The 16,123-nt window shown below is 44.6% G+C and overlaps 1 protein-coding gene across 4 annotated transcripts in view; it reads left to right on the forward strand.

Annotated features, from left to right (window-relative positions):
• Positions 1 to 892: 892 nt before the first annotated feature.
• Positions 893 to 16,123, forward strand: part of Ripor2 (RHO family interacting cell polarization regulator 2) — a 124,838-nt gene continuing 109,607 nt past the window's right edge. For 3 of the 4 annotated variants that reach the window (XM_036187898.1, XM_036187901.1, XM_036187903.1), the window contains exon 1: positions 960 to 1,042. In XM_036187898.1, coding sequence (XP_036043791.1) covers positions 982 to 1,042 — 61 coding nt within the window. In that variant the 5' untranslated portion in view covers positions 960 to 981. Of the gene's footprint in view, positions 1,043 to 16,123 lie in introns of all 4 variants that reach the window. The other variant, XM_036187905.1, reaches the window with a different exon arrangement.

Below are 16,123 nucleotides of genomic sequence, written 5' to 3' on the forward strand. Positions count from 1 at the left end.
GCATCTTCTGGTCTAGGAAGGCCCCAGAGGAGGGTGTAGTAACACACACTGGTAGAATCTGTTGGGTAGCTAGCTCACTGCAAACCACCAGTGGTCACGTGAAAGTTGAGCTTTGCCTTCCTTTGTGAGAGACTGCTGTTTTTTTGTGGGTTTTTTGGTTGTTGTTGGTGGTGGTGGTTTTTTGGTTTTTTGTTTGTTTGTTTGTTTTTTAGCTACATTGTCTTGTCTTTTTTATTGTCCTTTACTGATAAAAGTCCTAAGTATGGAGCTCAGTGAATACTATACAATGGGCGTTGTTTGACACAGACTGATCATCTGCTCACTCATAGTAGGCTTAATGGAACTAGTAACAGCCTAGTAACAGACTGTAGTTGATTCAGCTCTAAAGTTCCCTCAAATGCAAGAGGATTACAAAAAAGGGGAAAAAAAATGCAACTTTTGCTGAGTGACACAAAAGCTCGTGTCTTCCAAATGCAGGCTTTGGTGTAGCACAGGGCTGGCTTTACTTTCAGATGAATTGTCTCTGAAGCAAAAACAAGATATGAGAAATGTGAGCCTCCTCTCTCAACACTGCCCACTGTGTTGAGATTCATAAGCAGGAAAGCTAAGAGCCCACCGTCCTCTTTAGAAATATGAAAGTTGGTGCTTTGAAGTAGAACTCACCGCACTCAGCCTGAGTGATATCTATGTTCGGACCCAACCGGATCTGCACCCCCTTCACCCACAAGTCTTTCTTCTCGGTGGTGAGAATTACCTCACCTGGAATTCACTCTGCAAAAGATTGCAGAAGCCTTTTTGTATGAATGAAGCTGCTTTCTTCAGGGCAGATGCGGAAGCTGCCCTCCCTGGGGCTTGGGCAACCCACAGGGGCGGGGGTAGTGGGAGAATTGCCTCCCAAGCAGTGTGGCTGCTCAGAGCTACAGCGGCCTGCAGCTGGTGTGTCCTAGGTTTTGAGTGCCTCCAGCAACCTGTACTCCCGCAATGCAGTTCCTTGACCCTGAGGAGCTTCCGGTGGATGAAGAGGATGACGTTTTTGGTGAAGGTAAATGCATCCCTCTGGCAGGAGCCAGGTTGTTATGCTTTGATTCGACAGTGTGGGAAACTTTGGAGTGCTTTGAAATGGTAAAGATGAAGTAGTCTGAGTGAGAGGGTCATAACAAGACAAGGAAGGGGGCATTGCTGTGGAGTGATTCTCCAAAGATTGTATTTTTTAAAGGATTACAACTAAATATTTATTTATTTTTTTCTGTATTGGTGTTTTCCCTGCATTTATGTCTTTATGAGAGCGTTAGATCCCCTGGAACTGGAGCTACAGACAGTTGTGAGCTGCCATGTGGATACTGAGAATTGAATTGGGTCCTCTGGAAGAGCACCAGTGCTCTTAACCACTGGGCCATCATGTCTCCAGCCCCTAGTATTACAACTAAATAAGGACTTGCTTTAGGCCAGAAAGTAGAACTAAGTTTTTGCTTTGTCCCTTATCTGTGTTCTCTTGTGTGACATCCAAAGGGAAGTCTGCCACAGTGCTTTGTGCATAGGAACTGAATGAATGGGGCAGGAGGGCTTCTACCCTCCCCACCCCCACCTCCCTCCCTCCTTCTATTTGGCTATCCCCCTCCTTTCATTTCGGGTGGGGGATGTTGAAACCTGCGAGTTCCTGATGCCACCGGCACTGCTTAGCATTCCATCTCCATCACAGCTCTGCCGTTAACTGTGCGGTCAGGCTTAATGTTTTAAATGGGTGGGTGGTTACCGGCTGATGTCTCCTTCTGATGCGGTCATGAGACAGGCCATAGGCAACAACCTTTCAAGAATTTGGAATTGCCTGAATGGATGGGAACTGGGACAGAAGAACCACAGAAATGTGATTATTTTTCATAAAATACCATGTCTTGTACTTTTTGTAAAGTCTCTCAAGTAGAGTCCTCGAAGGAGCAGTGTGGGGTGGGGGGTGGGGGTTGCACCCTGTCTTTGAAGCATGTGTCATATGGGATGAGTCTGTAGTTCACCCAAGTCAAACTAAAGTGTGTGTGAGGAGAAGCCCTGTGCTCCAGCCGTCTAGGAGATACTCGCTAGCTACATTTATTTTGTTTTAGCCACAGAATTTAAATCTAGAGTGTATGGGTCTGGTACGGTGACACATGCTTGTATTCCCAGGTGGAGGCAGGGGGACCAGGAGTCAAGAGCATCCTCAGCTACATAGTGCATTTGAGGCCAGCCTGGGCTACGAGTCTCAAAAGAAAATGTAAACAATGTAATATAATAATAATGTAGGCCAGGCATGTTGGTACACACTTCTAATCTCAGCCAGTGGGAGGCAGAGATTAAGAGGGTGAAGTGTTCAAGGCCAGCAATGGGCTACATAGTGCAACCTTGTTAGAAAACTAATAAACAAATCACATCATGTTATGGGTTTTTATCACAATTTATATCGGTGTGAGGCGGGATACCTGCTGAGCTTTGCTGTTGGTGGCCAAGGTCCCATCTGCTGCTTTGCTTGACTGACAGGCACTGAGAGCTTCAGAGCTTTCAAGCGGGGCCTTAGGCTCTGCTCTTCCATTTTCCCTTCTCTGTTTGGTGGTCACCTACTTAGGTTAACAGTGACAACTAGAAAGATTCACCTAGATTGGATAATCTCATAGTTTTTCAGTCACTTTCCCTCCAGGGATGACATTCTAAAATATGCCCACTCCACATTTTCTTACCCAAAGGGGTGTTTCTCCTTTTTGTAGCCAGCTGTGGTGCTGAAGAGCACCATCTACAGGCTAGTGTATAACCCTAGATCATACATGGCCTCGTCCTGGAAGGAAGCTTCGTTAGCAGGATCTAACCTTCACAAAGCAGGGCTCCAAGAACCGGCAGATCTTTCTCCTGAGCACTTGCAGCTGTTAAGATCATTTAACATGCTTTAATTATTATTTTATGTGTATGGGTTGTTTGCCTGCATATATGTCTGTGCACCGCATGCTTGATGTCTGTGGAGGCTGGAAGATGGGGTAGGATTCCCCTGGAACTGGAGTTACAGACATTTGTAAACTGTCATTAGGTGCTGGGAATCAAATCCAAGCTCTCTAGAAGAGCAGCCAGTGCTCTTAACCACTGATCCCCTCTACGTCGTTATTTTAACCACATTGACTGGGTGCCACACCAGGTCTAGACTTGAATTCCAGCTCTGCCTCGCCCCACCTTTTCAATGTAACCTCTGTCTCCTCAGCGGCAGCATGAGGCTGTAGCATCTACTTGGTTATACAGATTAGCGTCATCATGGGGTCATAACAACTTGTCTTGTTCTTCAGTGGATCATGTTGTTTAACTTACTCCCTAGAGACTGAAGCAAATCCTTCAGGAATAGCAATCAGGATGCTTTCATTGGTTTTCAGAGTCAGGGCTCACTGCTAGCTCGTGTGGAAGCCGGCCAGCTTGTGTCTCACTTGAAGAAGTACTGTGCAGGCACCGCCTGGCTTCTGCCCATTAATCTGGTTTGTGACCTCAAACAGACCATTTAACCCCTTTGTTCTCCAGTTTACTCACTTGGGAAATGGAGCACAAGCCTCCTAGAACTGTGTGCAGATTAAATCCTATGACAGAGAAGCCCTTAGAATAGTACTCGGGGAACGGCAGTGTACTTACTACTGTGTTTACAAATATGTGCTCATATAATAGAATGGGGACTTTGTTGTCCCCCATCGTATAGAGGTGTGGGAACACGGGCAGGTCATTTATCCTCTTTGAGCCTCGTTCTGCATAGAAAACACAAGTTATACATTCTCTGAAACCTCAGTTTTGTTTCATTTCTATTCGGTTACTAAATTATTTTAGCTAGGATTCAAAATAATGGGTTTCATCTTCACACACATATGTACATATGTATATATATATATATATACATACACACACACACATATATACACATACATACATATATATAATTGCATTTTGCTCGCATTCTTCATCCCCCACTTGAACTGTCTTGGCTGAGACCTCCTGTCTAAAAGCTTTAGATTTCTGCTTAACCTCTGCATCATGACATTGTTACCTGGAGTGAATGACCAGTCCAGGTTTCTCTGGGTTTTCTGCTCCCTAACCTACCCAAGAAAGCAGAGCACTCCGCACACAGTGAGTCCCTTCCAACACACAGAAGGGAACCACTCAGGAAGCTTGTTGTTAGGACAACCGTGTTTCTTTACAGCTGACATGTTTTTCTGTCTGTCTGTTTGTTTTTTGAGGAAACATTGTCCGCCCCAAAAAATACAGTCTACAGGTTTTATGCAGATGCAGAAAGATCTAGAAAAGAAAAAAAAAAAAAGTAGTCCTTACAAGGTGTTTGTTCACCGACTCTCTGAGATCCTGTTTGTTCTCTGTGGTTAGAGAAAATGTCAAGGTTCACAGAACTAAGAGTGTGGCACTCTGTTGTTATTCTACAAGAAGGAAAGAGAGAGAGAGAGAGAGAGAGAGAGAGAGAGAGAGAGAGAGAGAGAGAGAGAGAAACTGTTCACCCACGTGTAACACATTTTTTCTACAACTGTTTCTGTCTGTCTGTCTCTCTCCCTCTCTCTCCCTTCCTCTCTCCTTCCCTCCCTCCCCCCCCCCACCACACACAGCCTTAAGTGTACTTTCTAGATATCCACAACATTATTGTGTCATTAGAAGTAGGCAATAACTACAGATGTGATCTTTCTTGGAAAAGTGGGTGATTGTATTATTAAGGTATTGAAAAGCCAGTAATCGGCACTATTGGCCATTCTCTTTCTGTTTCATGCTGATCAAAGAAAGGCATTCATCCATGTTATTGCCAGGCAGTCTTGACAGCGGGCTGGTGAACCTTGGTGAACACCCCTGTGTGGATTATCTTGGTAATGATAACTTGGTATGATGATGGCAACTATCACTGAAGAAGTCCCCGCCCACAATCAATCACGTGTGAGAAGAATCAGTTCTCAGGTGGCGGTCAGTCAGCCTGTTAGCATGAAAACTACACCTTAGCAGCCTTTACCTCCTTTTTTAGAAGCTCCAGCCTTGGCTGCTTCCATTTTCAGAACAGCTCAGTGGCTGCAATCCAGTGCGCTTATTAGAACAGTAAAACACTCAGTTCCCAGTATGTGTGCAAAAGCTCTTATATTCCCACAGCTCTTAAGATCTCCCTTTAAGACCACATCCAACTGCAAAAATTTTTGCCAGTTCCTTCTGTTCCCGGAGCTGGTAAAGTACATGATAGCAGGGGTGTCTCTCCTATCCTGGAGGAACTTGCTCCAGTCCCCTCAAAGGCTTCTAAAAAGAGATGAACTGTCTGTCTGTAGCACTTAAGACTTAAGAGACCAGCAGATGTCTTGAACAAATTCACTCACTTTAAAACAAAATTTCTCACCTTTCCCCATGAAAGTTGGTCTGTATGTTTTCCCTTCCAATGGGAACTTCACCTCAGAGAAAGAGGACCTCAAAATGTATCAACAAAAGAGTTATACTTAGGATGCAGGCTTGAGTTTTACCTCTCTACGTAGACTGGTTATAAAACTAAGACGTTTTTTAAAACAGGTAAAAACTACACAATGTGTTGTAATCTAGTATATTTTGATATTATGTTATGAATTACATTTGCCCCTTCCAAAATTAAAATGTGAGAGGAGGGAGGAAGAGGAAGGAAAGGAGGGGAGGAAGGAGGGAAGGAAGGTAGGAGGGAAGAAGGGAGGGAGGGAGGGAAGGAAGGAAGGAAGGAAGGTAGGAGGGAGGAAGGGAGGGAGGGAGGGAGGAAGGAAGGAAGGAAGGAAGGAAGGGGAAGGAGATTAAACTAAGGTTATGTATAAGAGCAATAAATGTAGGAAGCTCAGACTAGTTGAGTTAGAACTATACAGAAAAATCAAAGGAAATAAAATATAAACATAATCCTTGGCAGAAAGTGTTGGGGGGTGTTCTATGATTATTCTACATTACAATCATATAAAAACATACAATAATTGTTACTTAACTGTATTTACTATTTCTCAAAAATGTCTGGGTTCTCAAGTGAACCCACACAGACCTGGAAAGCCGGCAGGAAGAGGCTGTCCTGGTTTGACAGAGTGAGAAGAATTGGTTACTCTCTGCTTTTACCATTTGCCAAGACTGTTTGGATCCGTTTCCAGCCTGGGTTCCTGGATAAACAATTTGGATGGAAATCATTTGTCCTGTTCTCTCACAGGGTCTGGAGCAGACACAGACCTCCCCACAGTAATTCATGCCTGTGCGACCTCAGCCTTGGATTACTGTACATTCTCTTCCCATAGATGTCTAGGAAGCTTTCTTTGGCTGGTGCCAACAAGATGGTGTCATTTCAGGGGCACTAACCAAAATAGCACATTGAACTAAAGCTATGCAGGCCTACTCAGCCACCAGTCCACCCCTCTGATTTATGGCCTCCAGTGACCTCACAGTAACCTATTTAGATCTGCTGAAGCTAAAAGGGGCTTGATAGTACAGGTCAGGCATGCCAAATGTTTATTTTAATATCTTGTGACAACCAGAAAAGCCTGAACATTTTAGGAAAACTGGAATATATACTTGGGCAGAGCTTGTCTTGAAAAGTAAACCTCTGTGCATACCCAGAAAAAGAGAACAAAGGAGGGGGAAGGGAGAGAGGGAGGGAAGAAGGAAATAAGGAAGGAAGAAGGAAGGAAGGAAGGAAGGAAGGAAGGAAGGAAGGAAGGAAGGAAAAAGAGAGAAATGTATAGTTATTATAACCAAAATGTTGAGCCTAGCCCTCCTTTCTCTTTGAACAAATCAAATAGTGTGATTTCTTGAGTTAACTATGCCTAGTATGTTTAAAATCATAAAGCACAAAACTATCTTTTAAGAAAGCATTGCTTAGTGTCTGACTTCATGTGCTCATCAGGCTCCCAGGGGAAGTACCTTTTGTAGAAACAGAGCTGCAGAGAGTACCTTGAATACAGGGAGTCTAATAACACTGCAGTTCACACGGAGTCTAGAGCCACTGCAGTTCACACAGAGTCTAGAGCCACTGCAGTTCACAGAGTCTAGAGCCACTGCAGTTCACACAGAGTCTAGAGCCACTGCAGTTCACACAGAGTCTAGAGCCACTGCAGTTCACACAGAGTCTAGAGCCACTGCAGTTCACAGAGTCTAGAGCCACTGCAGTTCACACAGAGTCTAGAGCCACTGCAGTTCACACAGAGTCTAGTGCCACTGCAGTTCACACAGAGTCTAGTGCCACTGCAGTTCACACAGAGTCTAGAGCCACTGCAGTTCACACAGAGTCTAGTGCCACTGCAGTTCACACGGAGTCTAGAGCCACTGCACACAGAGTCTAGTGCCACTGCAGTTCACACGGAGTCTAGAGCCACTGCAGTTCACACGGAGTCTAGAGCCACTGCAGTTCACACGGAGTCTAGAGCCACTGCAGTTCACACGGAGTCTAGAGCCACTGCAGTTCACACGGAGTCTAGAGCCACTGCAGTTCACACAGAGTCTAGAGCCACTGCAGTTCACACAGAGTCTAGAGCCACTGCTGTTCACACAGAGAGTCTAGAGCCACTGCTGTTCACACAGAGAGTCTAGTGCCACTGCAGTTCACACAGAGTCTAGTGCCACTGCAGTTCACACAGAGTCTAGTGCCACTGCAGTTCACACAGAGTCTAGAGCCACTGCAGTTCACACAGAGTCTAGTGCCACTGCAGTTCACACAGAGTCTAGAGCCACTGCAGTTCACACAGAGTCTAGAGCCACTGCAGTTCACACAGAGTCTAGTGCCACTGCAGTTCACACAGAGTCTAGTGCCACTGCAGTTCACACAGAGTCTAGTGCCACTGCAGTTCACACAGAGTCTAGAGCCACTGCAGTTCACACAGAGTCTAGAGCCACTGCTGTTCACACAGAGAGTCTAGTGCCACTGCAGTTCACACAGAGTCTAGAGCCACTGCAGTTCACACAGAGTCTAGAGCCACTGCTGTTCACACAGAGAGTCTAGTGCCACTACTGTTCTTAGATGGTGGACTTTTAAAACTCAGGTAAGGCAGCAGTAAGCTGTTCGTGTGTGGATGGTGGTAATACTGGTGCGGTGGTAATGACAATGATTTGATGATAGTGATAGTGATGATGGTGGCTGTTGTGATCATGATGGTAATTATGGTGAAGGTGGCAATGGTAATCATGATGGTAATGGAGTCATGATGTTGGTCCTGGTGATAGTGGTGCTAATGATGCTTGTGGAGATTACAGTGATAGGGAAGTTGAAAGTGGTAGGGGTCTTAGTAGGAATGGTGGTGATGATAATGGTGGTAATGGTAATCATGGTAGTAATGATGGTGATGGTGGTGGTGATAGGTAAAATGATAGGGTAATAGGATGGTGTTGGTAAGTGTTGACAGTGGTAGTCCTGGTGATGATAGTGGTAGATAGGATGTTGGTGGTAGTGATGACTATATTGGGGGTGGTGATGGTTGTTGTAGTGATGGTGGTGATGGTGCAGTAGTGTTAATGATAATGGTGGTCATGGTAATGATGATCTTGGTGATGGTGTGAATGTTGATGGTGGTAGTCATGATGATGACATCGGTAGCCATGGTGGTGATGATGATGGTGGTGGTGGTGGTAGTGGTGGAGGTGTTGATGACAGTGGTGGTTGTAGTGGGGGTAGTGGTAATAATGATGGTGATGGAGATAATGGTAGTGGTTGTGGTGATGATTTTCCTTCCCAAGAAATTGTCAAGGTTAAAGGAAGGAATGTATGGAATAATTGAAAACCATTAAGGGCTTCCTACTGAAAAGCTGCACATTATCTCTCTGATATTCTCAGCTATTCCAGCCTACCAGGTCTGTTTGGGTCCCTTCTTCCACTCCTGGCCTTTGTCACAAACCAGCAAGAGCTGGCTTACTGAAGGCCATGGGCTGATTGGAGTAGAGCTGTTGAGACCACTCCCTTCACAAGCTTCAAGATGAGAACAGAGCAACCTCTGGCTCAAAAGCTACAAGCCGGGCTGCTAGCTGGTCTCCACCTCCCCTCACGGCTAAAGAAAGGCTCAGAATAACCCAGTGCTCAGCACAGAATAAGTTTGTGATTTCCTCTCTGTTTTCTATCGCTTTCACTGACTTGATCTGCCTTTGAAAATGCTTTCATTGTCAAAGGCAATGCACACCATGACAGCATACTGTGGGAGAGGCTCTCACTTCCTTCAGAAATGCCAGCATCGAGGAATCCCATCTTTAACAGTATGTTTAATGGTATATGGACATATTACCTTGCTAAATATATAATCGGGGTAAACAGATAAACACCACAGTGACTGCTTCTCCCATCACCACTCAACACAGTGCTTTTTCAAAAGTAATTTGAGAAAGGCTAAACTTTCTGTGTTTGTTAAAACATGTCTGATATAAAATTAATGCACATTGATAACATATACGTATATCCATATGTATATATAAGTGTTGCAGACTTTTAGAACAGCAATCAAGATTGTGAATGAAGCCTCTATAACAATGGTATTCAATCTTCCTACAGTAACTTATGTTGTGGTAACCCCCAGCCATAAAATTATTTTCATTGCTACTTCATAATTATAATTTTGCTACTGTTATGAATAGTAATGCAAATATCATAGGAAAGGGTTATTTGACCCCCAAAGGGGTCACGACACACAGGTTGAGAACTGTTGCTCTACAGTATTCCCCCTGGGTTTTGTTTTTACTTCCACTAACTCCCAAAGGTTTTCAATATTAAGAGCTCCTAGAGAAACCCTTGACAATCTGGGTTCATGTACTTATATATGAATATGTTCAGGATGACAAACATTGGCTTGCCTACTGATCCTGCTAAATGAGGCAGTATAGCTGGTGGATAGAAGCTAGTACCCATCCTCTAGATGAGAACTAACTGACAAAGATTTTCTAAGTATCACCCACAAGTTCTGCCCAAGACACAGAACTGGTCAGCAAGGTTGGAAATAGTACCTGCTACCGCCAGATAGACCAGAACCAGATCAATGCAGGTTTTCCCTCTACCTGCAAAGACAGCTGATGGCAAGCATTGAGATTCATCCTCTTTGTGGGAAAAGACAGCTTGAATTGCAATGACCCAGAGAAAAGGGTCCATGAGGGGGAGGGAGATGGCTCTAGTGCTCACCATGCAAGCACCATAACCTGAGTTTTGATCCCCAGAACCCATGCAAAAAGCCTAGGTGCAGTGATACATGCTTAGAATCCCAACATTAGGGAGGCAGATAGGGGTAGGGGTGGGGAAGGAGGGTATCCTTAAGACTCACTGGCCAGCCAGCATTAACAAATTAGTGAGTTCTGGGTTGAGTGAGAGACTCTATCTCGAAAAATAAGATGGAGGAAGACACCCATTGACCTCTGGTTTCTACATCTATTCACACACACTCAAGTACTCGTACATGCAAGCACACTCATGAAAAGAAAACCTATGAGTTTCCTTAGCATTGCTGATGAGCACTGGGAGACAGGGCTGTATGCTTCAGGCTCCCCGGGAGTTTCAGCACTACTCACAATGAGTCAGTGGCTTTCTGTAGCGCTCTTGACGAGTCCTATCCTTCAGGCCAACGGTAGGCAGCCTACTGCCTGCTTCTGCACAGCCTGCAGGAAGGGAATGGCTTTCACAGATTGGCATCTGTAGCTGATGTGATGATAAGAGTCACCAACCCCAAACACAAGTGAGCAAAATGTTATCCCAAAGAAGTCTGCTCTTGCCTTAGGAGGATGTTGTTACTAGAAAAAAGAATTTCCCGATTACTATGGCATTTTGAATTTGTCAGTAATAGCTATGTGAATTGCTATTTTCTTTATCATGTGTGTTCTTGTATCATTTTCTTGTTTTTTATCTCTCCTCTCACAAAGCCTAAAATATTTGTTAACTTCCTCTGTAGAAAGCAACCCTGCTGATCCCTGGTCTATGTAGGCCATCAACTTCTGAGTCACTTTTTATACTTATTTTTGTTTACCTGGATGTGCCTGGATGTCTGTATGTGCATTGTGTGTGCAGATGCCCTCAGAGGCCAGTAGATGCTGGATTTCCTGGAACTGGAGTTACAGATGGTTACGAGCTACCCAAAATGGGTTCTGAGAACAGAACCCAGGTCCTCTGCGAGAGCAGCCAGTCCTCTTAACTGCTGAGCTGCCCCTCCACCCTTCCAAAGTTTTGTCTCTTTTAGTCACTGAGAGTTTCTTAAGTGCCTTTTTCTGAAGCCCTGGTTTCACATCTGTGTCTTCTCTCTGTGACATTCCCCTGTTGGGGGATTTATCCCCTGGGGTTAATTTGATATTCTTTCAGAGGGAATGTGTGTTATCATATTGTGTTGCTTTTTAATAGCACTTGAAAGGATGCTTAAAAAAAAAAAAAAAGAGTGCTTCAGTAGAGATTGCCCCGGGTGGGGGAGGGGAAAGAAGCCAATATCATGAAAGAAAAGAAACATGGGAGGCAGTGCTCTATTTCCCCAGGAGTGAAGTAGTTGAAAGAAGATCTCACAGATGAGGGGTTCCGAGTTTCTCCTGATTCTTCCTCTGTGGAGAACTCTCTCTTCCCCGACACTGGCTTCACAGGCCTCTGGAACCCACTTGTAATGAAGAGCAGGCATGCGGGCACAACTCCAAGCTGTCTTCTCCTGCACTTTCCCACACTGAGGTGCCCCAGTTTACCAAGGAGCAGTGGTGCTGGATCTTAAGCAACACCTTCCAAAGAAACCAGATTGAAGCCACAATATCTTTCTGTTAGAGGATTACAGGAGTCTGCCCTGTCGTTATCATCCTCACACAGTGCTGGTTCTCTCCCACAGCCCCCAGTCTGTGAGGCAGATGCATGCCTGTTTGCTCACATGCATGTTAATTCGAGAATGAGGAAGCCTTTGCAAAATAGACATGACAAGAGAAAGCTAAAAGCACTCACACACACACACACACACACACACACACACACACACACACACACACACACGGTGGGAGCTACCGGCTTCCTGTTGCTAAGTGCTGGAAGAAGCAGGAATGTCTAGTTCTATTAAACATCTTTGGGCAGTTCTCACTGGCTACAAGGGAAGAAAACCTCTCTACTGAAAGACAGGAAACTCTCTCTTGTGCACTGTTGGTGAGAATCCAAATCAACAGGAGCGTAAAGTAGTACCACAGCTGTAGACGGCAGAATAAACAGCTCTTCGAAGTATTCGAAACAGAGTTAGCATATGATCTAGGTACCCCACTTCTGGATGTACAGCCCGAGAAATTGAAAGCAAGGTCCTGAGATGTTTGTGCATTTGTACTCATAACAGTGTTATGCACAATGCCCGAAAGGTGCAAGCAGCTCAAGCTTCCATTGAGAGAGCATGAAGATTCAAGGTGTAGTGTGTGTAGACAATGGAGCTGGCCAATCTTCAAAAGGAATGAAGCCCCGATACAGGTCCCAGTGTGCATAAATCTTATGAACATTATATTATAGAGAGTAAATCAATCTCTACAAAGGTAAATACTGTATCATTCCACTTATGTGATGAATTTACGGCCATCAAATCCAATGAAACAGTAAGTCAATAGTTCCCAGGGCTGGTGGAGGAGATAAAATGTGAATTATTGTTATATTAAAGGGCATATAGTTTTGGTTTTGCAAAGCAAAAGAGCTCTGGAGTTTGGTTGTAGGGCATTGAAACCAAACTTACTGAACTATGCATTGAAAGTTGTTACAACACTAATTTTTTAATTTAAGTTATGTTTATGAATATGTGCACCTGAGTGCATGTGCCAGAGGAGGCTAGCAAAGGGTGTCAGTTCCCCTGGAGTTGGAGTTACAGGCAGTTACATGCTGGCATGGGTACCAGCATGTCTTTTGGCACCCCAACTCTAGTCTTCTGAAAGAGCAGCAAGTGCTCTTCACTGCTGAACTGAGATACTAAATGTTATTTTATTCAAGTTTTACCACAATTATTTATATATGCATATATAGACATATATGTATATACATATCAGTATTTGAAAAGTTAGTTCAGAACGTATACACTATCAAATACGAAATTCCTGGAAGTCTGTGCAGTCTTTCTCTTGAACCCATAACTAACATAAAAGAACCAAATTTCCACAAAAGACAGATTTGATTCTAGAGAGCTGGCACCGATCAAGGTAGACTCTATTCAACACAATTTTAGAATGACCTGGTTCTTCCTAGTGTTACTAGAGTGTTTAGGGTCAAAGTCTTGAGTTTGGCAGCTCCACCAAGCCAGTCATGGTCACTAGTCCTAATACATCAATTATAGAGACAAGTAAGAGTACAAAGCAGAGAAAGGATACTTATTTGATGGTAACATCGGGAGGAGGAACAAAGAGGGCAAGTGACCCTCGAGTCTGTCTTCAGGGTACAGACATGAAGTTTGCTGTTAAATAGAAGGCAAGGTGTATAGACTGTTTAGCAGTCCTGGTCAAGGCATGGTCCTGCCTGTCACTGACCCATCTAGTCTCAAATCCTGTCTGGTTTGCAAAGCAGTTTAGTGAATTGATAGAACTGTGTAAAATCTCTTCTTGGGAGGCAAGTTCTTCCTGTAGCGGACACCAGGCCTTCATCCTTTCCCTTCCCCCAACATGGGATTCCTGGGACCCATCTTTTCAACAGCCCAATGGCTGAAGGGAAGGACACAAGTGTTTCTCTTTAGAATAACTTTGCTCTTGCCAGGACTATTACACTAACAGCATGTGCAGGCTTTAGATAACGGGATTCTTTCTATGAATTCCTGCCTAATTGGGAATAGTTCTTAGGAACTCTGCATGAATGTTTTGTGATTACCCTTCAGTGAGGCTCCTGAGAGGAAGGACACCCTAGGCAGATGTGGTCTCCTGAAGAACTTATAAACTTCAGGACATAATGTCTTTTTCCACCATTAAAAGACTGTCTATTGGAAGTCTGCCATATGCTGGGTTCTGTTTTATTCTGGCTCCTGAGATACAGCAGTGACTATAATAAGGTCCCAGGCCTGGTGAAGTCACACAGTGTTGTAGAGGAGGGACACAGACAGGAAAAGATGCAGCAGTACACTGTGTTGGGGGAAGAGAAGTGTTGTTGACAAATGAGGTGCAGGATGGGAAGGATCAAGCATGGTGGCCCAGGAGGGATTTGCTGACAAGTGCCAGAAGCTTGAAAAATATCAGAGTCTGGCCCCATCGACGACTAAAGGGAGAATGTTCCAGGAATAGCAAAGAGGCCATTGTGTCTGCAGCACAGTGGGAACAAGGCAGAGAGTGGACATTGAGATCCAAACACGTGGGGCTTGGGGAGAACGCCACCACTTGCAGAGCCCTGTAGGATGCTGTGAAGACTCTAGTTTTTACTTTGTGTAAGATGAGTGCCACTGGCCAATGCTCAGCGGCATGGTGTCATCTGATTTACCTTCTAGAAGGCACATTCTGACTGTTCCCTTGCCAGTAAAGAAGAGGGGCTCAGCACATAGCTCAGTTGGTAAAGTGCTTGCTTAGCATGCAGGAAGCCCTGAGTTTGGTAAACTTGTCATGGTAGTACATGTCTGTAATTCCACCAATCAGGCGACGGAGGCAAGAAGATCAGAAGTTCAGGGCCGTCCATGGCTACATAATGACTTCCAGGTCAGCCTGGGACTTGGGACACAACAGGCTCTGTCTTAACAAAAGACATAAGATACAAAGGCAAGCAGCCAGTTGGGACACCATTGGAATAGTCCAGATGACAGCTAATGAAACTCTACCAGACTCTATAGCAATTGGTCCAGGGGCATGTATAGTGAAGGAGTAGACAAGAAGTCTGAGCTTGGCTTGAGCATCTTGACGGATAGTGCTGCTCTTTGTTTCTTGAGACAACGGTAGCCACTGGAGAAGGTGATGGTGGCCACTGGAGGAGATGATGGTAGCTACTGGAGAAAATGATGGTGGCTACTAAAGGAGCTGGTGTGAGCTGGGGGTGCCAAAATGGACTAAGGAAAACATTTCTTCAACTTGGAATCAGGAGTCAGGTGCAGGCAGTCAAACTTACAGAAACTGTGGATGGCTTCACGAAGTCCTCCAAGTACTCAAAAATAGTGGAGATTCAAGAAATGTCTGTTGAAATGTTGATTGTAAAGCAGCATAAATATACATAAAATTATCCATTAGATGTATCTCTAGTTTGTGGATATTGAGGCTGTAAAAATCTCTGTAGACTGTTCCAGAAGACTAGGAGTTCAGCAATGCAATACAAAGTGCTGGACACTCTCCAGGGAGGGTCAGAGAAAGGTGAGGGAGAAAGGGCTAGAAGAGCCTCTACAGGTTCTTGGAGGTGAACATTGGTAGGTGAGAGCTCTGTATCTCTGGGAGCTGTGTGTCATACACGTGCTAACTGCAGAACTGTGTATACAAACTACCTCTGGACACACTCTCAGCCTTTGGCACTCTACGCACCCAGTTCCTTCTTGCCCTTTGGGTCCGAGGCTGTACATCACAGACTCTCAGCTGGAGGAGACCTACAGGGGTTATTGATTTATCCCTCCTCAAAGAAGGAATCAGAACATCCCTGAACTCCTCTTTTTCTCCTCCCCAAGGAGACACAGCAGTATCCCTTAGTCATGTGTCCATCGAACAGTCAAGAACCAGCAACCTGCTTATTCACTCTGTGTCAACTCAAATCTCACATTCTGTTTTCAATCACTTCTCTTTATTCTAATCTTCCTGTATAACAGTCCTCTGCAGAGGGGCTTTATGGTGGAGCACATTACTTTTTCAATGCTGGGGATCAAACTCAGGACCTTGAGGAGGATGCTAGGCAAGTGCTTTATTACTGAGCTACATCCCTCTCCCTCTTTGTAGCCTCAAAAAAAAATATTTTTAAAGAACATTTTACCATACCAAGAACTCTCCCAAATGCTAAAATAGACAGTCCAGTATTTTTCCATCACCAAGCACTTGAGTTGAATAATATATCTCCTGCTGGACAAGAGGCTAGTGCATTCTGGTTCAGGGAGAGGCCCATATGTCTGAGAATCAGACTGAACTCCCATGACACAAGGCCTTCAGCTGTGGAAGTTGAATTCCTCTGTAAATTCGGCATCCAAGGCTGAGAGGTTGACGATTTAGAACCTGCTCAGGGGTGATCCTTATTCTGGCTTAGCATCATCTGTGTGCGGGCAGCAGCCACGAGCAGGTG

Source organism: Onychomys torridus, chromosome 5, assembly GCF_903995425.1.
Source record: "Onychomys torridus chromosome 5, mOncTor1.1, whole genome shotgun sequence".
Lineage (NCBI taxonomy): Eukaryota > Metazoa > Chordata > Mammalia > Rodentia > Cricetidae > Onychomys > Onychomys torridus.